General features: G+C 42.9%; 2 protein-coding genes and 2 non-coding genes across 4 annotated transcripts in view; all 4 read left to right on the top strand.

Annotated features, from left to right (window-relative positions):
- Positions 1–15,104: 15,104 nt before the first annotated feature.
- ATP5F1B (ATP synthase F1 subunit beta) lies at positions 15,105–21,635 on the top strand. Its single transcript, XM_043967128.1, has 10 exons — positions 15,105–15,261; positions 15,750–15,932; positions 16,230–16,404; positions 16,898–17,019; positions 17,943–18,127; positions 18,772–18,930; positions 19,032–19,154; positions 19,825–20,037; positions 20,419–20,620; positions 21,405–21,635. Exons 1-10 carry the CDS (start codon positions 15,135–15,137, stop codon positions 21,500–21,502), a joined length of 1,587 nt encoding a protein of 528 aa, XP_043823063.1. The 5' UTR covers positions 15,105–15,134; the 3' UTR covers positions 21,503–21,635.
- LOC122730252 lies at positions 16,013–16,089 on the top strand. Its single transcript, XR_006353444.1, has one exon. It is a non-coding gene; the product is annotated as a small nucleolar RNA SNORD59 (small nucleolar RNA).
- Positions 17,753–17,825, top strand: LOC122730251. Its single transcript, XR_006353443.1, has one exon. It is a non-coding gene; the product is annotated as a small nucleolar RNA SNORD59 (small nucleolar RNA).
- Positions 21,636–24,934: 3,299 nt separating the features above from the next.
- Positions 24,935–25,692, top strand: part of BAZ2A (bromodomain adjacent to zinc finger domain 2A) — a 34,304-nt gene continuing 33,546 nt past the window's right edge. Inside the window, 1 exon segment of the mRNA XM_043966335.1 lies at positions 24,935–25,015. The gene's annotated coding sequence lies outside the window, so the exon portion shown is untranslated.

Genomic DNA, 25,692 nt, shown 5'->3' with positions numbered 1-25,692 from the left:
AATTCAGGAAGACCTGAGTTCAAATCTGACCTCAGACACTTGACACTTACTAGCTATGTGACCTTGGGCAAGTCACTTAACCCTCATTGCCCAGCTAATATTAATAATATAATAATATGCTTAAAAAGAATCTATACAAATTGAGTCTTATTAAATCCAGGTGCTTATTAAATCCAGGATTTTTTTTTTCTAACTTAGTGCTAGATTTTTGAATTTGGAAGTTCCATGGCAGCTGTTCCCTGAAGTCACAGGACTTTGATAGGATAACCAAAGGAGAGCATAATTAGAGAGAAGACAACTGAGCCCCTGTCCAGGGGGCCTAGGGAGGAGTAGGAACCAGCAAAGGAGGTGTCTGAAAGTTTGGAGAACCCTGAGAGACTACTGTGATGGAAATGAGGGATAGAAAGAATGTATTGGAGAGGGTGATCAGAGGTATGAGATGTTGCATAAAACTCAAGGAGGATGAAGACTGAGAAAAGGCCAATCAGCTCATTGGTGATTTGGGGGGCGGCAGAGCAATGAGGGTTAAATGACTTGCCCAGGGTCACACAGCTAGTAAGTGTCAAGTGTCTGAGGTCAAATTTGAACTCGGGTCTTCCTGAATTCAGGGCCAGTTCTTTATCCACTGTGCCATCTAGCTGCCCCTCATTGGTGATTTTTAAGGAAACAATTCTGTAGGATGAGAAGCCCAGTGGAAAGGGGTAGAAAAGTGAATGGGGGATCATTAAAAGAAATTATTCTTTCAACTATATAAAATTAAGAATTTTGGGGGCAGCTAGGTGGCACAGTGGATAGAGCACCAGCCCTGGAGTCAGGAGGACCTGAGTTCAAATCTGGCCTCAGACACTTAACACTTACTAGCTGTGTGACCCTAGGCAAGTCACTTAACCCCAATTGCCTCACCAAAAAAAGAAAAAATTAAGAATTTTTGCACAAACAAGAGGCAAATAGTTTTTAGTAGCATTTTTTCCAATTTTATGAAAAGACCATTTTTAGCATTCATTTTTACAAGATTTTTACTTCCAAATTCTCCTTCCCTTCCTTCTTCCTAAAATGATAAGCAGTTTGATAGTGGTTCTATATGTGCAATCATGTGAAACTTATTTCCGTATTAGTCACAGTTGGGAAAGAAGAAAAAAACCAAAAGGGAAAAAAACATGAAAAAAATGAAGTGAATAGTATGCTTCAATCTACCTTGAAAGTTTATCAGTTCTTTACCTGGATATGGACAGAATTTGCCATCATTCATTCTTTGTAATTGTCTTACTTAGATCATTGTATTGCTAAAAACTGTCATTCATAGTTGATCACACCATGTCACTGTTTGCACATGCTGACTCAAAGGACTATTGTGAGGTTTTAGGAGATAGTGTCCTACCTTAAAATTGTAGGCCAGGTAGGCATTACTGCTTTAGTTTGCATTTACTTAAATCTCAGTGTGTTTAGTAGATTTTCAGAAGTTTTTTAAGGGGCAGTTTCCCAAAGATGGGTCATACATGCACATGCTGGAGGTAGAAGTTTTAGTAAAACAAAGGGAAAATGCCTCACCTCTGGAATCTTATATATGAGGTGGCCCTTTGAGGGCTAACTAAAATTTTGCTCTACTTCTCCAGGTGGGAGGATTGTTCACTTTGTGATATAATTAAGTTTAGTACTAACTTCTGACTAAAATTTAGTAGTTGAGTAGTAATGTTAGATTTCAGATTTTTTAAAAAATTAAATAAAATTAATGTCTCACAGGCATCCAACACTCATGACATACTGATGGGATGTAGCAGAAAAATGGTCCAGGAGGCTAACACATAGATAAGACATAGCATAGCATCCAGTTCATTGAAAACATTGTGAAAGAATGAGGTACTTTCAGAATTTGGGATTGTCTTTGGCTACCTTTCTGTTTGCTTTTTTTTTTTTTTTTTGAGGGGCAATGAGGGTTAAGTGACTTGCCCAGGGTCACACAGCTAGTAAGTGTGTCAAGTGTCTGAGGCCAAATTTGAACTCAGGTCCTTCTGAATCCAGGGCCTATGCTTTATCCACTGTGCCACCTAGCTGCCCCTTTGGCTACCTTTCAATCAAAAATCTTTTATTCCTAAAGCTTTTGGAGAAGAGAAGCAAGATGGTCAGATTTGGGCTTTATGAATATCATTTTTGTAGTTGTGGAGGATATAGTAGAGAAGGAAAAGACTTTAGGCAGGGAACCAATTAGGAGACAATGATGTATATTATATCATAACATTATTATTATAATAAAAACATTTAGAACTTTAAGGTTTGCCAAATGTTTTAGACACATGATCATTTGGCCATTACCAAATGACCAAGGCAGGTCTTATAATTTTACTCATTTGTTGTAATCTTATATTTTTTATCCTGACTTTAAACACCAAAAAAAGAGCACTTCCATACACAAAAAAGGGGGTTCTACATGAAATGGTGAATCTCTATCTCATACTGTTTGCTTTAAAAATATATATAATAAATTAATTCCAAAATCTTCTTTCAAAACTGTTCTTTGTGCTTCCTTCTGAACTAATGTCCATTCTCTTGCATTTTAAAAGAATGTTTTGATGCCCACCTTTTTTTTCCCATCACTATCAATAAACACCATTTTGATACACCTTCTCCAATTAAAAAGTGAGAGAAGAAAAAAACCCATATAAAAAAAATAAACAGTCAAGCAAAATACTCACATGGTGGCCATGTCCAAAAATGTCTCTTTCTATACCTTGAGTTCATTACCCCTTTGTGCTTTATCATAGATTTCTGGGGACCTAGTTGATTGGAGTTCTTACATCTTTGACCAGAGTTATTAATTCTCTCAGTTTTTTTTCTTTAGGTGATTTTGTTGATCTTATATAAACTATTCTGACTCTGCTCACCTCAATTCTACCTACCCAATATTCTATGAAATTGCTTCTTTCCTCATTTTTATGGCAAATAATATGTATACATCACAATTTGTAGATTCATTCATTCATTCTCTAAATTATGGGCATCCATTGTTGGTAGAGTTGTGAACTGATCCAACCATTCTGGAGAACCATTTGAAACTATCCCAAAGGGCTATAAAATTGCATGTGCTTTTGACCCAGCAATACTACTACTAGGTATGTATCCCAAAGAGATCATAAAAAAGGGAAAAGGACCTCCACACGTACAAAAATATTTATAGCTGCTCTTTATGTGGTGGCAAAGAATTGGAAATTGAGGGAATGCCCATCAATTGAGGAATGGCTAAACAAGTTGTGGTATATGAATGTAATAGAATACTATTGGGCTGTAAGAAATGATGAGCAGGCAGATTTCAGAAAAACCTGGAAAGACTTAAGTAGACTGATGCTGAGTGAAGTGAGAAGAACCAGGAGAACATTGTGCACAATAACAGCAACATTGTATGATGATCAACTGTGATAGACTTAAAACTCTTATCAGCAATACAATGATTCAAGACAATTCCAAAGGACTCATGATGGAAAATGCTGTCCACATCCAGAAAAAAGAACTGTGGAATCTGAATGCAGATTGAACCATATTGTTTCTACTTTTTTTTTTCTTTTTTGAGGTTTTTCCCTTTTGCTTTGATTCTTCTTTCACAACATGACTAATGTGGAAATATGTTTAATGTGATTGTACATATATACCCTATATCAGATTGCTTGCCATCTTGGGGAAGGGGGAGGGAAGGGAAAGAGGGAAAAAATTTGGAACTCAAAATTTTATAAAAACAAATGTTGAAAACTATTTTTACATGTAACTGGAAAAGAATAAAATACTTTTATGATTTAAATGATGGGTACCATCCCCCTTAGATTCCAGTTATTTGCTTTTCTTTCCTTCCTAACCCTCCCCCCCCCTTTTAATCTCTCCTTCAGGATCAAGAATTTTGTTTTGATTGCCATTATTATCCAATGTTTACCTTCCTTTTTTTTTTTTTGGCAAGGCAGTGGGGGTTAAGTGACTTGCCCAGGGTCACACAGCTAGTAAGTGTCAAGTGTCTGAGGCCGGATTTGACCTCAGGTACTCCTGAATCCAGGGCTGGTGCTTTATCCACTGTGCCACCTAGCTGCCCCCTTACCTTCCTTCTTAATCCCCTATCCCTATCCTTCCTTATTTCATTGATAAGTTTGATGTATTTCTACAATCTTAATTTGTCCATTTCAGATAAGAATGTTGTTTGTCCCTCATTCTCGAGGAGGACCATGAAATGAAGAGGTGATGTCATGACTTGGAATGAATTGGATTTAAATGAGGGGGGGTTCTGCAAGGTCACTCTCTCCTGGGTCCAGTGGCAAGATATATATCAGGACAACTGGAAATGGCCCCAGTGCTTAAGGCAATTGAGGTTAAGGGACTTGCCCAGGGTCACACAGCTAGTAAGTGTCTAAGATCAAATTTTTAACTCAGGTCCTCTCAATTTCAGAACCAGTTCTCTATCCACTATGCTGCCCTAGATAAGAATGAAGTTCATCTGATACCTACCCTCCTTATCTCTTCCTCCATGTTTGTATAGTCTTTCTCTTAAGTACCCCAATTAAAAGAAATATCAAGTTTTCCCTTCTTCCTTTACCCTCCCTTCTTTCCCCACTTGAACCTCTCAGAACCAAACAGTCCATCCCGATATCCTACGTTTTTCTTATTTAACTCCCTAAGTACCTTTTGAAGATATTAAGATTTTAGAGGGGAGCAGGTAGGTGGCACAGTGGATAAAGCACTGGATTCAGGAGGACCTGAGGTCAAATTTCACCTCAGGCATTTGACACTCACTAGCTGTGTGACCCTGAGCAAGTCACTTAACTCTCATTGCCCCAAGCAAAAAAAAAAAAAAAGATTTTGAAGGGCTGTTTTTCTCCCCACTAGGTTTCTATGGACTCATGTTTGCATTTCAAAGTCGTTACTCAACTCTGGTCTTTTCATTAGAAATGCTTGAAAATCCTTTCCCAGTAAAGTTCCATTTTTTTTCCTACCTCTAGGATTATACTCAACTTTGTATGGCAAGTCCTTTTTGGTTGTAAACATATCTCTTTTGCCTTTTGGAATATCTTAGTCCAAGATTTCTTCTCAAGAGTAAATGCTTCTGCGTGATCCTGACTGGTTTAGTTCCTTAGTATTTAAACTCCTTTCTTACTACTTGTAGCAAGAAAGAGGAAAAAGTGGAAGACATAGAAGTTTTGGATTTTTACTATGATGTTCCTGGAAAGTTTCTTTGACAAGGTTTTTTTCAAGAGGTTTCTTTCCTCACTTTGTCCTCTATATCTAATAGATATGGGTAGTTTTCATTTATAATTTCTTGAAAACTGGTGTTCAGGGTTTTTGTTTTGGGGTGAGTTTTTTTAAATAGTGATTTTCAGGGAGTCCAATGATTCTATATTTTAAAGACACAATTATTTAGCTAGTCCAGTGATTCTTAAATTATTTCTCCTTGACCTGTTTTCTAAGTCAGTTGTTTTTATGTAAAAATATTTTTATATCTTCTTATATTTTTTCAATCTTTTAATTTTGTTCTAATATTTCTGTTTCATGGAGTTATTGATTTCTAATTTTTTCTTGGGGGGGGGTGAGGCAATTGGGGTTAAGTGACTTGCCCAGGGTCACACAGCTAGTAAGTGTCAAGTGTCTGAGGTTGGATTTGAACTCAGGTCCTCCTGAATCCAAGGACTGTGCTATATCTACTGTACCACCTAGCTTCCCCTTGATTTCTCATTTTTAATTGAAATAAAATTCTAATTAGAGTCCTATTTTATGTGGATAAGGTTTGCCACCTTCTTATCTAAACTATTTATTTTACTTTTAATTATTTCTTTCAGAGCTCTTATTTATCTCTTCCTTCATTTTTCTAGGTATAGTCCATATAAAAGATCCATTTTTTCCCCCATTTAAGTCTCTGTTTGTGGTTGTTATGTTCCTCTCATCTTCTTGTTAGATTTTTAGTTATCTCTGGATTTATAATAATTTTAATAATAGAAGTAGCTTATGGTGCAGTAGATTAGAGTGCTAGGCCTGGAATCAGGAAGACCCGAGATCAAATCAGGCCTCAGAAACTTAACTAACTGTGTGACCCTGGGCAAGTCACTCTGTTTGCCTCAGTTTTCTCAATTGTAAAATGGGGATGATAATAGCACCTACCACCCAAATGTATTGTGATGGTCAATGATACAATATTTGTAAAGTACTTAGCACCATGCCTGGCACAGAGTAACTACTCTCTAAATGTTTATTTCCTTTCTCCTCGCTTTAAGTTCCAACTAAAATCCTTTTTTTCTTTTTTCTGGAAGCCTCTCCCAACCGTCTTCTTCTTCTTCTTTTTTTTTGGTGGGGCAATGAGGGTTAAGTGACAGTTAAGTGATTTACCCAGGGTCACACAGCTAGTAAATGTCATGTATCTGAGGCCAGATTTGAACTCAGGTCTAGTGCACCACCTAGCTGCCCCTCCAACCCTTCTTAATTCTAGTGCCTTCCCTTTGTGAATTATTTTCTGTTTATCCTGTAAATAGCTTGTTTGGATATATTTACATGCTGTCTCTCCTCATTAGATTGTGGGCTCCCTGAAGGCAACTGTCTTTTGCTTCTTTTTGTATCCCCAGGACACAGTAAAAGCTTAAAAAATGTTGATTGATTGCATTCTTCCTTGTGATCAGTGTCTTCTTCAATTTACACACCTCTTCAGCCTTAGTTACTGAACCATGTGTCATAGCCAGCCTCTGCCTCTTAGCATACTTTTGGTTGGGGTGGCCTTGATCCAGGGAGACCTGGCTTCCTGTTCAGACCTCCATCTCCTAGAGTTGGATCCCCTCAGATCTTTGAGGTTCAGATTGCTGGATCTTCTAGGAGCTCTATGGGTAGCCCAGAACAGAGGGCTTAGGAAAGTCCAAGTCCTCAAGTGTCCTGGGTCATGAATTCTCCCACCCACACTGACCACTGCTGCTCCTGGTGACTTCAAGTTCCAAATTATAGATTTCTGACCCCCTCCCCCCTCCCTGGTAGCTTTCTCAGGGGAGCCCTCTGTTCTTTCTGTCTCTGGACACAGAGATCTGCAGACTACATCTGTCTCTGTCCTCTTCCTGGGCACTTTGGGAGGATACTGTCTTGTTCATCTGCTGGTGCTTCATTTTTTGGTGGCTTCTGTTGTCTTACCCATTGGCTTCTGGCTAACTTTTTGTGTAGTGCTGGGGTGGATGAGGTAATTTACTATACTTTCTCATTGCATTTCTTGATCATTAATTATTTGGTCTGAAGCAATTTGTAGGGTTTTACTAGAACAAAAACTATGAGACCTCTGTTGATTTTCTCCATTTAAGCAGCCATTTTGGCCAGATGCCTCCACTTTCTCCATTTTACAGTTCTGGAAACTAAGTCTTAGAGAAGTTAAATGACTTGCTAGGGGCCAAACTATTCATAACTATCAGAAGCAGGATTTGAACCAAGCCTTCTTGACTCCAGGACCTACACTCTTTCTTGGGGAGGGGAGGGGAGGGGAGGGAAAATAGGGTTAAGTGACCTGCCTGAGGTCACACAGCTAGTAAGTGTCTAAGACAACATTTGAACTCCGTCCTCCTGACTCCAGGACCACTACTCTATCCATTGCACCACCTAGCTACCCCTAGGGCCTTCACTCTTATATTGTCACTCTGTGACAAGGACTTGAGCTAGGGTGGCAGGTGTGTGTTTAGAAAGAAAGGAATGGGGGGCGGCTAGGTGGTGCAGTGGATAAAGCACTGGCTCTGGATTCAAGAGAACCAGGGTTCAAATCTGGCCTCAGACACTTGACACTTACTAGCTGTGTGACCCTGGGCAAGTCACTTAACCCCCATTGCCCAGCAAAAAACAAAAAACAAAAAAAAAAAAAGAAAGAAAGGAATGGATGTGAAAGATACTGTGGAGATAGAATCACCAAGACTTGGCAGTTGATTGGATATGTAGAGTGATGAAAATGGAAGTATTGAAGATGACTCCAAGGGAACTGAAAGGATGGCCCTTGACAGGATTTCAAGTATGTCTTTTCTATTTGCAAAATTCAGAACTGACTAGCCAGTCTTCTTGACAAGACATTTCATTTTTGTACCCTTGCACACACTGTCCCCCAATGCCTGGAATGCACTCATGTATTACCTAGACAACTTCAGAACATTGCTGCCTTCCTTCAGGGCTCAGTTAAAGTGTCATCTCCTACATAATTTTCCTTATCACCTTTGTTACTAGTGTCTTCCCCTACCTCCACATTATTTTGTATATGTTTTGTATTTGCTCATTTCTGTTGTTTCTTCCCTCCAACAGAGCAGGTACTCCTTAAGGGGAAAGAATTTTCATTTTTGTCTTTGTAACTTCACACACCTAGCACAGTGCCTGTAATAGTAGGCACCTAATCATTTGCTAAGGAGGCAGATCAAATGAATGCATTCTCTAATAGATGAGTGGCTATGAATAGTTTGAAAAGAAGATTTTCTTTTTTTAATAGTCTTTTTTTTCTTTGAAAGGCAATGAGGGTTAAGTGACTTGCCCAGGGTCACTCAGCTAATAGGTGTCAAGTGTCTGAGGCTGGATTTGAACTCAGGTACTCCTGAATCCAGGGCCACTTTATTTACTGCGCCACCTAGATGTCCCCTTCTTTTTTTTTTTAAATAAACTTTTTTATTTATAGTTTTGGGTTCCAATTTTTATCCCTCTTTCCTTCCCTGCCCTCCCCCTCCCCAAGACAGCAAACAATCAGATATAGGTTATACATATATCATTTCATCTCTACTAAGAATTCTTAAGACTTGCCAATGGTCACACTGGGCAGAGATGATAAATGACAAAAACCCAAAAAAGTAAATGGGAAAGTAAGTGGGAAGACTGGCATATTGTTGGTGAGCTGTAAACTGGTTCAAACATTCTGGAAAGCAGTTTGGAATTAGTAGAGAAAAGTTTCTAAATTATTCATACTCTGACCCATAGTTCCCACTACTGGGCTTATATTCCTAGGAATTCAAAGTCAAAAAGATCCCATATGTACCAAAACATTCAGAGCGGCAGTTTCTTGTGCTAGCAAAAAAAAAAAAAAAAGGAAAGAATGAAGTTGCTCATCAGTTGGAGAATGGCTAGATAAATTGTGGTATATGAACGTAATATTACTGTGTCATAAGAAATGAAAAAGATGTGGGCAGCTAGATGGCACAGTAGATAAAGCGCCAGCCCTGGATTCAGGAGGACCTAAGTTCAGACACTACACGTGCTTTATCTACTGCGCCACCTAGCTGCCCCTTAATTATCTCTTCATAATTTTCTTGCATAGCTCTCATTTCTTTTCCTCATTTCTCCTCTACTACTCTTATTTGGTTTTTAAAAATCTTTTTTTTAAAGCTCTTTCTTTAATGCTTCTAGGAATTTTCAATGGAATTGTAGCCAATCTGTATTTTTCTTTGAGGCTTTGCTTGTTGGCATTTTCAAGTCACTGTCTTTATTTTGTCTTTGTGTCATGATCTTCCCTGTCACCATACAATTAAAAAAAAAATTGTGTGTGTGTGTGTGTGAGGCAATTGGGGTTAAGTGACTTGCCTAGGGTCACACAGCTAGTAGGTGTGTAAAGTGTCTGAGGGCAGATTTGAACTCAGGTCCTCCTGAATCCAGGGACGGTGCTTTATCCACTGAGCCACCTAGCTGCCCCCACCATACTATTTTTTTTTTGTTTTGTTTTTGTTTTTGTTTTTTAGTGAGGCAATTGGGGTTAAGTGACTTGCCCAGGGTCACACAGCTAGTAAGTGTTAAGTGTCTGAGGCCGAATTTGAACTCAGGTCCTCCTGAATCCAGGGCCAGTGCTTTATCCACTGCGCCACCTAGCTGCCCCCACCATACTATTTTTAATGGTTCTTTGTTGTTGTATGCTCATTTTTCCAGCCTACTTACTCACTTTAGACTTTGTGTTAGTGTTGGGCTTTGTTCACCTCTGGGGAGTATGTTTGACCTGAACTGTTGTCATTTATATTCTCCTGTTTTCAAAGCTCAGTTTGGAGGCCTGTAAATTTTGGGTGCTTCTGGTTTTTTGGGGAGGTGGTTGGGGGGGGGCGGTTTGTGAGGCAATGGGGGTTAAGTGACTTGCCTAGGGTCACACAGCTAGTAAGTGTCAAATGTCTGAGGCCGGATTTGAACTCAGGTACTCCTGACTCCAGAGTCAGTGCTCTATCCACTGCGTCACCTAGCTGCCCCTTTTTGGGTGCTTCTAAAGAGGTGTGATCAGGGAGTGGTGGTTGCCTTCCTAGTTTACACACTGCAAGTTCCTGACCCAGGTTTGGATCTGATGGCTTGTGTGTGATTGAGTTTCCTTCAGAGTGCTGCTGGTCTTGGTCACAGTTAGTCGGCTGGGAGGTTCTGCAGATTCAGGGTGACTGAACTATTGGTTCATCCTTGGTTTTAGTCTCCTGCCCTGGTGTATTCTACTGCAGGTTTATGCATCGGACTAAAGGTTAGAACTGAGTACCACTATCTGCTCTTGGGCTCAGAGCTACACAGCTATATTTCTGGAACTTATTCCTTGCTCCTTACACAGGTACAGGCCTTGCCCCCTTGGGACTGTGACCACTCCTCTCCTTACTGTCCCTGGATATTGGGCTTCCACTTCAGTGGGTACCTGGCCAGTCCCTACCCCAATGTCCAAAGATGTCTTTGTCTTCCTAAATTGCTCAGGGCTGGAAAAATGACTCACTGTGAGGTGTGGGTTTTTTTGTTTGTTTTTTGTTTTTGCTTTCCCCATCAGAATTTGGTGGGGCACATTTTCTTTTCTTTTTTTTTTTTTGTGGGACAATGAAGATTAAGTGACTTGCCCAGGATCACACAGCTAGTAAGTGTCAAGTGTCTGAGGCTGGATTTGAACTCAGGTCGTCCTGAATCCAGGGTGGGTACTTTATTCACCTCACCACCTAGCTGCCTTGGCACATTTTCTAGGTCACTGTGGAGGGGGTATGTTGGAAGAGCTAAGCAAAAATGTTGGCTCTCTACCTCAAAAATAGCTTTCCTTTATTTAGCTATTTATTTATAAAAGAAAGAATAAGGAACTGGGAGATATGGAAGGATATAGGAGACTGTGATCAGAGAAATAAATTTCAGAGTTCAAAGTCTTAGAAGCAGAAACATTTAGAATAATGGTGAGGGCTATTTGTAAATTCTTCTTCTCAATTATAAGAAATCAAAAGTTCCACTCCATTCCTTGTCCTTTCTACATTAGTGTATTCAGGGATGTGCTGGGGCCAGTTCAAAACTAGGGAAAACCAACTAACTGTTAAATTTCCACTATGAACATTTATACTTCTCAAAATGGCAAATGCCACAAATCAGAGTTTAATGTTTTTATTGATTTTCTAGACTTTAAAAAGTGGTGGAGAAAATGTTAATAATATAGATTAAATTTAAACATGGGTGCAACTTTCCCCCTGAAGAAAGCTGGTTGTTGAATATTAATAGCACATCCCTGGGCATGATCATCCCTATAAAAGACTTGGTTGAGACAGAGCTCATGGGAATTCATGAGGCTGATGAACATGGAGGCCAGCATGTTAAAGTTCTAGGATCTCCTTTCTCCTTGGGAATCCACTTATCTGTTATCCAAAGTTGTCATCTTTTTTTTTTTTTTTTAAGTTTTCTTTCCTTTTGCCCACTCTCAGGTAACATCAACCTCACCTGGAAAGTTATGGGAATAACAGGATCTTTATAGACCAACATGATTTGAACTAATAATAAAATATAGAAGAGAATACTTAGTTGAGTCTACTTCAAATAATAATAGTCAGGCACCATTATTAATCTTCCAGATCCTAACAAAGATTCCAAACAGAAGCAGATACAAGCCTAGATATAAGCCTCTTCCAAGAAGAGTTACTGGGGAAGCTAGGTGGCTCACCTAGATAAAGCACCACTCCTGGATTCAGGAGGACCTGAGTTCAAATCCGCCTTCAGATACTTGACAGCTTACTAGCTGTGTGACTCTGGGCAAGTCACTTAACCCTCATTGCCTCACCAAAAACAAGACAAAACAAAAAAACCCCAAAACAAAAAACAAACAAACAAGAAGAGTTACTGAAGCCTATGAGGTAAAGAGATATCCTGGCAAGATAAAAAAAGTTAAAAGCAAAAAAACCAAGATTAGGAACCTATTTTCCTTACTTTCTAGCCTTCTTGTCCCCTTTGCCACTTGACCTTACTACTTTCCTTTTCTAATGACTAACCGAAAGGGAGGAGAAATCATTTTCAAGAGTTAGAGAGGTATGTTGATACCTGAAATTGACAATATGATAATAATATGCCTTGCCTATATGTTCACAATTCAATTAATTAATTTTAATAGAATTTGTTATCTTGATATATACATTTGATATCTAGTGCTTAACTGGTTATCTTGACCTGACATAACACTTTGTCTGGAACTTCTCTAATTTAATTGGATGGATAACCCACAGAGCTAATTCATCAGTAAGCCTATTTTTGACAGACATTGTAGATAAATAATGAGCTGGGCCCAGAATGGAACTAAAGGAGGAGAACAAATTGGATTGCCTTTGGGAAATTATGCAATGATTTTAATGACCTTAATCTTTTCCCAGAAAGAAGGACCTATGTTTTTTTTTTTTTTTGTAGGGCAATGGGGGTTAAGTGACTTGCCCAGGGTCACACAACTAGTAAGTGTCAAGTGTCTGAGGCCGGATTTGAACTCAGGTACTCCTGAATCCAGGGCTAGTGCTTTATCCACTGTACCACCTAGCTGCCCCAGACCTATGTTTTTTTTAAAAAATGTTTCATTTTTATTTTTTAAACATAATTGTCACTTTGCCAGTTAAGTCTTCCCTTAGAACAAATAAATATAAATAAATACAGTCAAGCAAAACACAGTGGCACAGGAGGCCCATCATTTTAAGATTAGTATTCTTTTGGTGATGTCCTGTGGCTGCCAGTTATGAAATACCACAATCTGCAAAGAATTACATTTGTGGGTCACCCATAGCACAATGGAGAGGAATATAGTGGGCATGATTTGACTGAGAGCTATTGCCTGTAAAGAATTATGTGGGAGAAACAGCCCAAAGGATAGCATCAAAGAAATATAAGCCCAGAAAAGGAGAGAAGCATTTCATCAAGTAAAAGTGAAGGATACCTGATGGATCACTTCCAACATTATTGGGGCCTTCCATTAGATTCCATGAAATGTCAGATCTTGAGGAAGGCTTCCAGTATGGTGAATGAAGCTCTGTGAAAGATTTATGGGAACTCATGGACAAATCACACAGGATAGAAAGGCACAGATGGGTTATGACCATTGTAGGGAGCACCCATATCAATGAGATCACTAATAATAACATCTGCTACATAATTCTTTAAAGTGTACAAAGCATTTTACATAGATTATTTAATGTGAGCCTACCATCTAACCTATGAAATAGGGAGTACAGGTATTATTTCTCCATTTTATGGATGAAGAAGTTGAGGTCCAGTCCAGGGGTGTGTTGGAGTTAGTTCTGAACAGTGGACAGCTAATGGTAAAATTTTCAGTGTGGGCATTTACACCTCCCAAATAGGCAAAAACTACAAATTAGGGTTTGATTCATAGTTTTGTTGCTAGTCTTAGACTTAGTAAAGGAGAAAATGATAATAATGCAAATTAAATTTAAAAGTGAATAGTATGCATTCTTTTCCCTCCCCTCCCCCACCAGTCAGTAATTAACTATTTACCTGCATACCACTTACCCTTAGAGATACAGAGGCATTCATTATGTGAACCCAGAAAGATATTCCTGACTTCCTATCCCACTTCTTTCTTGATCTATGGAATCGTTAAATTAACCCACTTATTTAATATAGTATGTTGTGTTTGTTTTTGTGACATATTCCTAGATAGCACCTAAACTTTAATGTCCTCATATCAACTAGCAGAGTGCTCTAAACAAGCAGATGGCTAAGTAAATCAAGAAATTTATTGATGTCACGGGCCTAATTTACGAACAAGAATTGACATAGATGATATTCCTGAGGAAATGTTCATACATTTCTGCCACCCTGGTACAGGCAGGCCAATGCGTTTTCCTGAATGAAGTCTCTTCCTAAAGAGCAGGCCTGTTCATAGCATTCTCCCAGCTCAATAACCTCCAGTGGCTCCCTATTATCTCCTGGAGCCTTGTTTGTCTTTTAAAAGTCCTTCAGAACCACCCCCTTCCTACCTTGGCGGTCCTTACACTTTAGTCTCCTACAAAGACTCTGATCCTGATACTCGGGCTATCAACACACTCCAAGAAAGAGGCTAATGTTACCCGCCCCCCCCCCCTGTGCTTTTGTTCTCCTTCCCCAAAGTGTTCTCCCCCATTAGAAAGTGAACTCCTTGAGGGCAAGGACTTTTTTCCCTTGTCTTTCTTTATATTTCCTGAGCTTGACTGGGTACTTGGAACACAATAACTGCTTAATTAGAGCTTATTGACTTGAAAAAGAGGAGAAATTGAGGCAGAAGCTCATAAAGCTATGAGATTATAGGGCCCCCGAAACTGGTACCACGGTGTGGCCACAGATCCAAACAGTCCTTGTAGGAAGTCAGTCTGTCAAGACGCACTTATTAACTGTGCTTTTAAAAATTACGTGGCAGACACTGCAACAAGGTAGGGATACAAGGAAAGGCAAATGGAATGGAATTACTTTTTTCTAACACCATTACATAGATAAAGACCCAAGGAGGAGGGCTCAAGGATCTAACCAAGGTCAGCCGGACTACGGTGTCACTCTATTATCTTAGTTGAAGGGCCCAGATACCCTAAGACCGAAGGTATCAGGAAGGCCCAAGGACAGTCAAAGACAACCCACGTGTTTCCCAGAGTTCTTCCTCTTTAAGGGTAGTCCCGCCCGCTCCTTACTCCAACTGACACTCATCTGGACCAATTGCCTTCTAATTCTGCCAGAGTTAAACCCAATCGCAGACGAAACCCAATGAAAATTAACTATCTGAGATTGGCAACGGCTCTGACCAACTGGAGAAAGGTTGGTAGAACTTGCCCTATAGAAGCTTGGCCTAGAGTAAAGAGCACGGAACTAAACCAATGCCAGCGCCAGCTCCATCTGGAGTCCCGCCCCTACCGCTGTAGAGTTTGCAGCTGTGGAAAGCCGCAGCGCTCAGTCTCTCCCCAGACTCCGCCATGTTGGGGCTCTTGGGCCGCGCTGCCGCTGCCTCGGCCTCGGGCGCCCTTCGGGGCCTCGGCGCTTCGGCGCCGTTGCCTCCTGCCCAGACCTTGCTTCGGGCGGCTCCGGCCGCGCTCCAGTCGAGTAAGTAAACATTTTCGGAGGTTGGACCCGTCACAGTCAGCCCGTGACCTTGAGGCGCGCGGGGCCTGGTGGTGCCCGATCCCGAAGGGAAGGAGGGAGGGTCCGAGGTGGGGGGATAGCAGTCGGGCCGAGGCCGTCCACAGCCCTCACCTCTAAAGGGCTTTGGAATGGGGAGAAGAAGCAGGGAGGGCACTATATGCCGCTGCTCTCGTCTCCGGGGCCTAGGCCCCGGGCTCTGCAGTGACCTTCCCGTCCCACGCTGGCAGCGGGGGCCTACGGAAATCGGGTTTACCCGGTGTGGGAGGTGGGGGTGGGAGAAGCGGGGCCCGGGCCCGATGAAAAACGCGGGGCTGCGAACCCGCAGGCCCGGCCTTTCCCGAGCTGGAATCCCGGGTCCCGCAGGCCTGCAGGAGGCCCGACCCCGCCCCACCGGCCTTAGCTTGTCCGGGTCGAGGACCCTCAGTGACCTCTAACCGTCCTCTCCCCAGGCCGGGACTATGCGGCCATGACGTCCCCTGCCGCCAAGACCGGGGCGGCCAGCGGGCGCATCGTGGCTGTCATCGGGGCTGTGGTGGACGTGCAGTTCGATGAGGGCCTCCCTCCCATCCTCAACGCCCTGGAAGTGCAGGACAGGGAGACCAGGCTGGTTCTGGAGGTCGCTCAGCATCTGGGTGAGTGCAACCTTCCCCTGGGGTCAAGGTTACTTGGGGCAGGGGAGGATGGGACTTGTACCCAGGCCCTAGTGAAACTCTCTTCGGTGATGATTTTTAACTAAATGACTTTCGTTCTTCTGAGTTTGCTGAAGCCACGATTAGGATCTGAGCAAGAGAGTTCAACCCGGCCGGTGTCGGTTATTCAGTTATTTGGGTATTTTTAGGTGTACTCTTGGCAGAAAGTACCAAAGTCAGAATTTCAGGGTAATAAGGTTATTTGAGTCTATGAAATTCTTTTTCTTCCCCAAATGACAGGTGAGAGCACAGTCCGGACCATTGCTATGGATGGTACTGAAGGATTGGTGAGAGGGCAAAAGGTCCTGGATTCTGGTGCCCCAATCAAAATTCCTGTGGGGCCTGAGACGCTAGGAAGAATCATGAATGTGATTGGAGAGCCTATCGATGAAAGGGGGCCAATCAAGACCAAACAGTGAGTGCCTGTAGCTCCAGCTTTCCACCAAGAGCTGTACTTATCTGTCCACACAAGTTAGATATTTTTTTACCCAAGTTACCTTTTAATGCAAGCTAACATAGCAGAGTGATTACACTTAATTGCTTCATGAGGGATGTGTTTAGCATTACATTAACATATACATTTTAATGTATGTAATTGATTTTTGACATAATTATAAAATTGAGAAAGGTATGGAATCCTCAAGAACATAAGTACCTAAGAGGTGATTTTCCCTCTTTCCTAGTTGAGTTAAAGTATGATAATGAGTTTGCATTATTTATCTCTAAAATCCCAGAACTTTTGTCTGTCCTAGATTTTTTTCTTCCAGTAGATGGGAGAAGTAATACTGGTATACAGTGCAAAATAAGGAAATTTGTTAATGTGTGGTACCAGAGAATCCCTGACCTAGGAAGTTATCACTAGAGAGAACTATTCAAACTGATTCCTTCTTGGATCATCTTCTGTACAGGTTTGCTGCTATTCATGCTGAGGCTCCTGAGTTCATAGAAATGAGTGTGGAGCAAGAAATTCTGGTCACTGGCATCAAAGTTGTGGATCTTTTGGCCCCCTATGCTAAGGGTGGCAAAATTGGTATGTTAGATGTGGGAAGCATTTCAATGTTTTTTTTGTGTGTGTTGGACCATACATGGCATGAACAATGGGGGGGTGGAATAAAAGTCAGTAGACCTGGGTTCTAGTAGTCCTTACTTTGCCACTAATGCATGATCTTTGAAAGTTACTTTTCTTAGGGGCAGCTAGGTGGCGCAGTGGATAAAGCACTGGCCCTGAATTCAGGAGGACCTGAGTTCAAATTTTGCCTCAGACACTTGACATTTACTAGCTGAGTGACCCTGGGCAAGTCACTTAACTCTCATTGCCCTGCCCCCCCCCCCAAAAAAAAATTTATGAAAATTACTTTTCTTGTCTGAACTTGGGTGTTTTGGAGGGGAAAAAAGAATGGTGATGGTTTCAGTGACAAAGGTTTTCTCGGCCTTAGCTTATGGTTCACATTTAAGCAGTGTTTGATATGACAAATGGTGGGGAGAGCTTTAGATTAGATTCCATTACAGTGAAATTGTCTGAGGCAAGTTCTTCTGTGTAGCTGCTCTTTTTTTTTTTGGTGGGGCAGTGAGGGTTAAGTGACTTGCCCAGGGTCACACGGCTAGTAAGTGTCAAGTGTCTGAGGCCAGATTTTAAATCAAGTCCTCCTGAAACCAGGGCCAGTGCTTTATCCACTGAGCCACTCAGCTGCCCCATAGCTGCTCTCTCTACCAATATTTTTGCTAGGTGTTATGTCTTAGAGCGGCCCCTATTTGTTGACAATCCTTCACTGATGAGTAGCTTTCTGACTTTCGTTCTTCTGATTTTGCTGAAGCCAGATGCCACTTCTGAGAAGGAAAAACAAGAATAAATTAGTGTTCACTTTTATCCAACCTTTTTAAATTTAAGGTTGTGATTTTTGGAATTTAAGAATTACTTAGAAAACACTTGGCTGTCCATTTTTCTCTCCACAGGTCTGTTTGGTGGTGCTGGTGTTGGTAAGACTGTATTGATTATGGAGCTAATCAACAATGTTGCCAAGGCCCATGGTGGTTATTCTGTGTTTGCTGGTGTTGGTGAACGGACCCGAGAAGGCAATGACTTGTACCATGAAATGATCGAGTCTGGTGTCATTAATCTGAAGGATACCACTTCCAAGGTAATCCAAATGTTGCCTCAAAACTGAGGCTCTTATAAGAAGCCATTATGGACTTTTGTTTTACTTGTAACTATCTCATCTTTAGAGACTCCTGTGTTCATTTAGTTGGGCGTTTTGTTTTGTTTGTTTTGGGGGGGTTGGTTGTTTTTGGTGAAGTAATTGGGATTAAGTGACTTGCCCAGGATCACATAACTAGTGTCAGCTGTCTGATTTGAACTCAGGTCCTCTTGAATCCAGGGCCAGTGTTTTATCCACTGTGCCACCTAGCTGCCCTTATTTAGTCTTTATACCAAAATTATTGGTACTTAATTGTGAAGTGCCCATTCTTTTCCTTGACTTAGGACATTTTACAGACCTTACTTTTGCAATTTGGAAGCTGCAGATGACCCATTTTTTTGAAAAGTGTCATTAGAGGGATTTGGTTTGGACCATATTTTAAAAAATCCATTTTGATTTGACTTTAGCAGTTTCTTTAATAGGAGGTAGATACAGGTTGAAAAATAACATCTCATCCTCATAACTAATACTCAGGAGTCTATACTATATATAGCTTTTCTTGACTTGGGCAGGATGCTCTGTGCCATTATAGGTTAGCTTTAGGTAGTGTTTTTTTCCTGCTTTCCTGAGTTGTATGTCCATTGCAGGTAGCGTTGGTATATGGACAGATGAATGAACCACCTGGTGCTCGGGCTCGGGTAGCCTTGACTGGCCTCACTGTGGCTGAATACTTTAGAGACCAAGAGGGTCAAGATGTACTGCTTTTCATTGATAATATCTTCCGATTCACTCAGGCTGGCTCAGAGGTAAGAGGGAAGATTAGAGATTGGAGAGCAGGGAAGGGTAAACTAGATGAAGCTACAGGTGTTTTAAAATCCTTGGCTCTCCCTCCCCTCTGTCTTTTTAGGTGTCTGCTTTACTAGGTAGAATCCCCTCTGCTGTGGGTTACCAGCCCACCTTGGCCACTGATATGGGTACCATGCAGGAAAGAATTACCACAACCAAGAAGGGTTCTATCACCTCTGTGCAGGTAAGAGAATTTTAAAATCTGTTAAATGTGCTATTACCCCACCTCTCACCTCTCTGTCAGAACATTAGAACTGGAAATGAGCTATTCTTTCTTTTTTAAAGCGATATAAACATCTAATTATATTTTTGAATGATTTGAATTTGAAAACACCTTAAAGGACCTAATCCAACTTCATGGATGAGGAAATAGGCCCAGAGAGGCTGATACCTTGGGTATCAGAGCCAAGATTAACCCCAGAACCTGTGGTGCCAAATCTGTTGGTCCTCCATGATATGCTGCCTCTACAAAGTTTTAGACACCTGTAAATCTCTGACTCCATTCCTAGGGTTTTATAGTCTAAAACACATACTAGCTGTGTACGTACAGTACCTAGCCAGACCACAAATTCTTTGGTGCATAAAAGTGAGGAGGAAATCAAAGGGAATAACCTTCTAGGGTAGCCATTGGTGCCCTATCATAAAAGTAGTGTGAAGGGCACTAGCTGGGCCTCTTGAAGACCCAAGTTCTAGGCTTGGGCTCTGACATAATCAGCTGTGTGCCTTTAAGCAATTTCTCATTGAAGTATAGTCTATAAGATAAAGGAGATAACAAGATAGTAGAAGAACTTGAATTCTTCTGGGTTTGAAAAGGGTATCTTTCTGCTTAATAATGTTTAATTATCCCAAATTAGGCCATCTATGTGCCCGCTGATGACTTGACTGACCCTGCTCCTGCCACCACCTTTGCCCACTTGGATGCTACCACTGTGCTGTCTCGGGCCATTGCTGAGCTGGGTATTTACCCTGCTGTGGATCCTCTGGACTCCACATCCCGAATCATGGACCCCAACATTGTTGGCAATGAGCACTATGATGTTGCCCGTGGTGTGCAAAAGATTCTGCAGGTGAGTATGCCTAGAGGGGCAGAAACTTGCATCAGTAGACATAGGGATTGAGTGTCAAAACCACTGACACTAATTTTGGGATAAGAATAAAATAAGTATTTTTTTGCAGGGCAATGGGGGTTAAGTGTCTTGCCCAGGGTCACACAGCTAGTATGTGTCAAGTGTCTGAGGCCTGATTTGAATTCAGGTCCTCCTGAATCTAGGGCCAGTGCTTTATCCACTGTGCCACCTAGCTGCCCCCAGAATAAAATATTAATGCTTTGAAAGATCTAAAAATAAAGTATAAAGTGCTAACACATACCCTTGAGAATCCTTTCTAAGTGAAAAGAATTCATGTGCTCTTTCTACTGGACAAAGCTTAAATCGGCATTTCTCTCCTAGGACTATAAGTCACTCCAGGACATTATTGCTATCCTTGGTATGGACGAGTTGTCTGAAGAAGACAAGTTGACAGTGTCTCGGGCTCGGAAAATCCAGCGTTTCTTGTCACAGCCCTTCCAGGTTGCTGAAGTATTCACAGGACACATGGGGAAATTGGTACCCCTGAAAGAAACCATTAAGGGATTCCAACAGATCTTGGCAGGTAAGAAAACTTGAAAAGGTGCAAGTTATTACAAAGATGCCTTTCTTTTTCTAGTTTATGTATACACAATTTTCCCATTTAAATATATGATTTCAGAGGTGTGATTTTTTTTTTTTTTTTTACTTCTGACCTTCAGCAGTGACTTCTAGTACTTCGGTTTTCATTTGCTTTTTTGGTACTGTTTCACACCCTCTTTTCTTGATGTCACTGTCATTACTGAGATCTAGTGTAGCATCCATTTTAAACTGCCTGTTTTCCTCTGGTCCCTTTTTTTTTTTAGTGACATCATTTATAGACAACTCTTCTCCCCCAAAGAGAAAACCCTCATTTTCTAAAGTTCAAATGTAATCAGGTTTAGAAACCTTTAGGTGGCCTCTTACCCACCCTTCAGCTAAGGAGTTTCTATTTATTACATTCTAACATTGCATGCCTTCCCTTATTAACGATCAATTGAATCTACTCTTTTTCGACTTATTTCACATTGTCATCCCTTACCTTGTTCTGCTTTCCTGCCACCATATATTCACATGTAGCTCTTCCTCAATTTTTGTCCTAATATTTTGGATCTTATTCTTTGTATTATTTGTTACATGAATGAGTAGTTAACATCCCCTCTTGTGACTACCTCTTTGAGAGTTTAGGTCTTTCATTTTTCATCTCCATGTACTTAGTGCATAGCATAATTCCTTCCACTTAGTGTGGATGCTCTAATAAAGGTTTCAATTTATTGCTTAAAAGATGAGAATATTTTTCTTCTCTCACTTGGTTTTCTTTACCCACACAGGTCAGTATGACCATCTCCCAGAGCAGGCCTTCTATATGGTAGGACCCATTGAAGAAGCTGTGACAAAGGCTGAGAAGCTGGCTGAAGAGCACTCTTGAAGAGTCACCTTCATCTACCACACATCCTTCAATTTCAGTTGTTTGAGCAAACTACACAAGAACTTTCATTGGAAAAGCTGTGTATTGTCTGAAGAATATTTAAACTTTTGAATAAAATGTACATCTCACAGCTCATTTTATGTGTCTGGGGAGAGTCTAAAAGAGAAGAGTGGATATTAGAGTTGTATGAGATTGGTCACCTTCACTTCTCTGGTTTCCATATACTTATCTTTCTGTAAGACAAGATGAATATACTTTATTGCCTAGGTTTTCTTTTTTTTATTTTTAAGCGAGGCAATTGGGGTTAAGTGACTTGCCCAGGGTCACACAGCTAGTGTTAAGTGTCTGAGGCCGGATTTGAACTTGGGTACTCCTGACTCCAGGGCCGGTGCTCTATCCACTGCGCCACCTAGCTGCCCCTATTGCCTAGGTTTTCAATTCAGAGTCCCTAAACAAAAGTATTAAAGCACTAAGGTTGGGTCACTGATTAATATTGACTCAAGATTCTTAGTTGGATAAGAGGGGATGGATAAGGATGAGTCCTGTGAGGTGGGTGAAATTTGGCTTCCAGTTTAGTTGAGGTAGAACCGACCTTGGGTAGCAAAGGTTGCTAATGAAACCCAGAGGGGCTTAACAACTTCAAAATCACACAGGATGTTAATGGCAAGTCAGGAAGTTCCATTTCTCATTATTTCCTTTAATAAAGGGCTTTAATAATGCTTTAAGTCCCTCAAAAACTGATTGCTCTAAACCCCTAATTAAAACTCTAATTTTAGCTTAAAGCACACCGCATCCCAATTAATTACTAAATACACTTCGCTTTTTTAGACCAATGAATCCTGCTTTGCTTAGTTGTATGATTTTTTTTTTTACTTATTTAACTTCAGTTTCTTCACCTTTAAATGAGAATAGTAAGGTACTTCCCAGGGACATGAGATTTATGGAAATAGAAAATCACTCGGTATTACTAAGCACTAAGTAAATGATAGCCAGATATTGTAAGGGATTCATTCCTGTTCAGGTATGGAGTTTTTCCTGCATAAACCTGGGGGCGGGGCAATAGGCTGGCCTATTATAACCTGTGCACTGCAGCCCCTTAATCATCTGGGTAGTGCATTTAAACCTTTTTTGTTCCCCTGGTGGTTGATTTTTGACATTTCCACAGGTTCGGGGAAAGGTGAATTGTAAGTGTACCAGTGATGTCATATCTATATGCCTCAGCTTATCCCTGGGGACTGCTATAACTACTTTGTAATGAGAAGACCAAAGGAGAGGCCCACAGCTGCTCAGGCTGCAGTCTGCCAGTTACACAGTTCACCATTTTGAAATCCTGAAAGAGCCATTTGCTGGGCTCAGGCTAATGATTGTTTACAAACCAGATGGGGCTTTTGTCCTGAGGAGGAGCCTTGGTGGCTGCAGACTCCACCCCCTGAACCGGATGGTAGGAAAGGGAGGAAGTGAGGAAGAAGGGGCTGGGCTGACATTAACTCCTTTAGAGTCCTTTGGGGCCCGAGATGGGATGGGGAGGGGCGCCTGGGAGAGAAGCCAGGAGCGCAGCCGGGGGACCCTGTAAGGTTCCTTTCCTAGGCTCCATTGACATCCCCAGTCTAAGTAACTGTTGTATTTGTATTTAGGACTCAAGGTGGAGCCCCAGAGCCGTGCCAGCCAGCCGGCTCCCAGAAAATGTGACTATGGGGAGTTATAGTTAGTGGGAGGATCTTAGTTTCCTTTGGTTCCTAACCTGACTCAGAAGAGAGCAATTTTCTAAGGTGTTGATCTGGTTTTGTTATTCCAAGTGACCCAAAAGCTGAGCAGATCCCTTAGCATTCTACAAGCATTCCCCTCCAGCCCCCCACCCTGCCTTTCGTGGCTTCTTAGTTTCTCTCCATTTCATAACTTCCCTCCCACTTAACGCCTTAGGAGTTTCCCCGCAAATCTGCTTACTCTTTTCTTCGTGCCACCCAGACAGAGCAAACCCCTCCCCTAATGTCATTGTGGAACATCGCCCTCTAGGAGTTCCTCCTGAGAAAGGTTCTCAGCCGGTTTGCTTTTGGAATCTCTCACTTGTTAGCTCAAAGTCTGTTTCCTACCAAGTGTGGGGAGGAGGGGGGGGGGGGCCTGCGGGGAAACAATTGCGGGGAGCGCTGTCTCAGTCTGACCGTCTACCCGACTTGGAAGAGTGTGAGGAATAGGCCCTAAGGGCAGCGCTTCAGGATGCCTAAAGGCATGGGACCGGCGTTTTACTCCCCGGGCTGACTCAGCAGGGGTGGGGCCCAACCTTTGCTCGGTTTGGGAATCCGAGGAGATGGAGGGAGGAGTGGGACTTGGGTTGGCCAGCCCCTTGCTATGTAACTGCCGGCTTTGGGGAAGAAGCATGGTTGTTACTGAAAGGACCAGAAAGTGTTAGCTCTCGATTTTCTTAAACATCTCCGCTTGAGTTGAATGCATTCAAGAGCTTAAAATGGTTTCGCACTGCTTCCTTGGTCGATCAGTTCTCTAAGGACGACCTTACTTTTGGCCAAATTTCTCCTGGGGCCCTTTAGGTTGTCCCCAAATTCCGGCAGGAGTTGGGGCTGGCATGTGACAAATCGCGCAGCCTCTCCCTGAAGACAGATAGAACTGATGATATAACTTGGGAGTTCTATCAGTCCGCCTGGAGGTAAGCTGCAAAAGGGTGGCCTGTGGTTAGGGGAAACCAAGAGCTAGGAAGAAGCCCATTCTCAAGGTCCCTCGGCTCTACCCCATTTGCCCTCTTCCTCCCCTGAGGGCTTTGAGGTCACTGGGTGAGCGGCAGGGTTGTGGCTGGGAGGATTGAGAGAACTTTGACCTTTCGGATTTCCTGATTCCGGCGCGTTATAAACTCACTCTAGTTTGCGGGGTTCGGAAAAGAGGGAAGGGGGTCCTTGCTCATCTCGTGAACCCCCCGAGTTAATGTCCCCCCCCAATTCCAGGGACTCTCTTAAGACTCCACCCCTTGCTAAAGGTCCTTCGTATTCCCAGGACCTTGGGTTCTCCTGGCTTCCATAAACGCCTCCTTTTTTCCTTAAACAGTCCGGGGACCCGGGCAGGGGGGGCGGCCCGAAGAGGAGATAAGAGGCTCTCGAGCCGGTCCGGGCTCGTTTTTTCTCAGTCCCTCCTCCTTCCTCGCCCAGGAATCCCCTGTTCCTTTCCCCTGCCGGCGTCCATCCCTGCCCCATCTTCATTCCCTGGCTCTTCCATCTTCCCAGTTCTCCACCCCCCCCCCCCACCCCGCTGGGCACTTTACCCGACTGCCCCCTCCCCCCACCCGGCCCCCGCCACGAGGCTCCTGCCCCTTTAAGCGCCACCCCCATCCCCTGTTCCCTCTCTCCTCGCTGCTGCCGCCGCCGCCGCCGCCGGCCCGGGGCTGAGGGAGGAGGAGAGGGAGGAGGAGGAGGAGGAGGAGGAGGTGGAGGAGGAGGAGGAGGTGCTGCCGCCGCCGCCGCCGCCGTCCGGCTCCGCTCAGCCACCTGCGCCTGCCGGGCCCCGTTCCAGGTGAGACCCTGGACCTCCCCCCTCCCCGGTCCCTCCCCGACCCACCACAAGCTCTAGAACCCAAAGGTCGGGGCGCCCCTAGCTTGACTCGGGGATTCCCCCTCCAGGATCTCCTCCGACCCGCCGGAAATCTAGAATCTACTCTCCACCCCCGCGGGATCGGCTCGCGGGGTCTCCCCCTCACTCTTTGGAGTCTTCCCGGTGCCCAGTCCAGGACTCTTCCTTTCCCCACCCCCACGCACGAACAGGAACAAGCTCTGGCGCACGCACACATACACTTTTCCCACTGGCACCCAGAGATCTCCGGGGGTTGGGGATTCACCTCCCTTCCCCCTCTCCTTTTAACCGCGATCGGCTCTTTCCCACGCGAACCCGCTCCCCTCTTCCCCGCCCCCTGCTCCTCCATGTGCCCGGGATAACTCGCATCCCCCGAGCTCACCGCTTTCTCCCTGGTGCGGGAAGCTCTCCCCCCCCCCTCCGCTCCCATTCCTCCCTTACCCCCCCTCCCCCAACCTTTCTTCTTGGGATTTCGCTTCTCGAGTTCAGCCTAGCCTCGCGTGACCCTTTCCCCCCTCCCCTTTCTCCATGGTCAAGTCCCTTTGTGAATGGGAGGTTCTGAACTCAGCACCTGCAGTGGATCTGAACTCTGGGAGGGGAATGACCCACTCTTTGGTCCA

This window comes from Dromiciops gliroides, chromosome 5 (assembly GCF_019393635.1).
Source record: "Dromiciops gliroides isolate mDroGli1 chromosome 5, mDroGli1.pri, whole genome shotgun sequence".
NCBI classification, from domain to species: Eukaryota; Metazoa; Chordata; class Mammalia; order Microbiotheria; family Microbiotheriidae; genus Dromiciops; species Dromiciops gliroides.
The sequence above is the reverse complement of the archived record's forward strand: the minus strand, read 5'-3'. Positions and strand labels throughout refer to the sequence as shown.

Excerpts from the sequence above, each read along its gene's own strand:
- ATP5F1B (XM_043967128.1), top strand. The coding sequence starts at position 15,135 with ATGTTGGGGCTCTTGGGCCGCGCTGCCGCTGCCTCGGCCTCGGGCGCC. Across the intron at positions 18,128-18,771 it reads TGAAGGATACCACTTCCAAG|GTAGCGTTGGTATATGGACA; the intron begins GTAATCCAAATG and ends TGTCCATTGCAG. Across the intron at positions 18,931-19,031 it reads TCACTCAGGCTGGCTCAGAG|GTGTCTGCTTTACTAGGTAG; the intron begins GTAAGAGGGAAG and ends CTGTCTTTTTAG.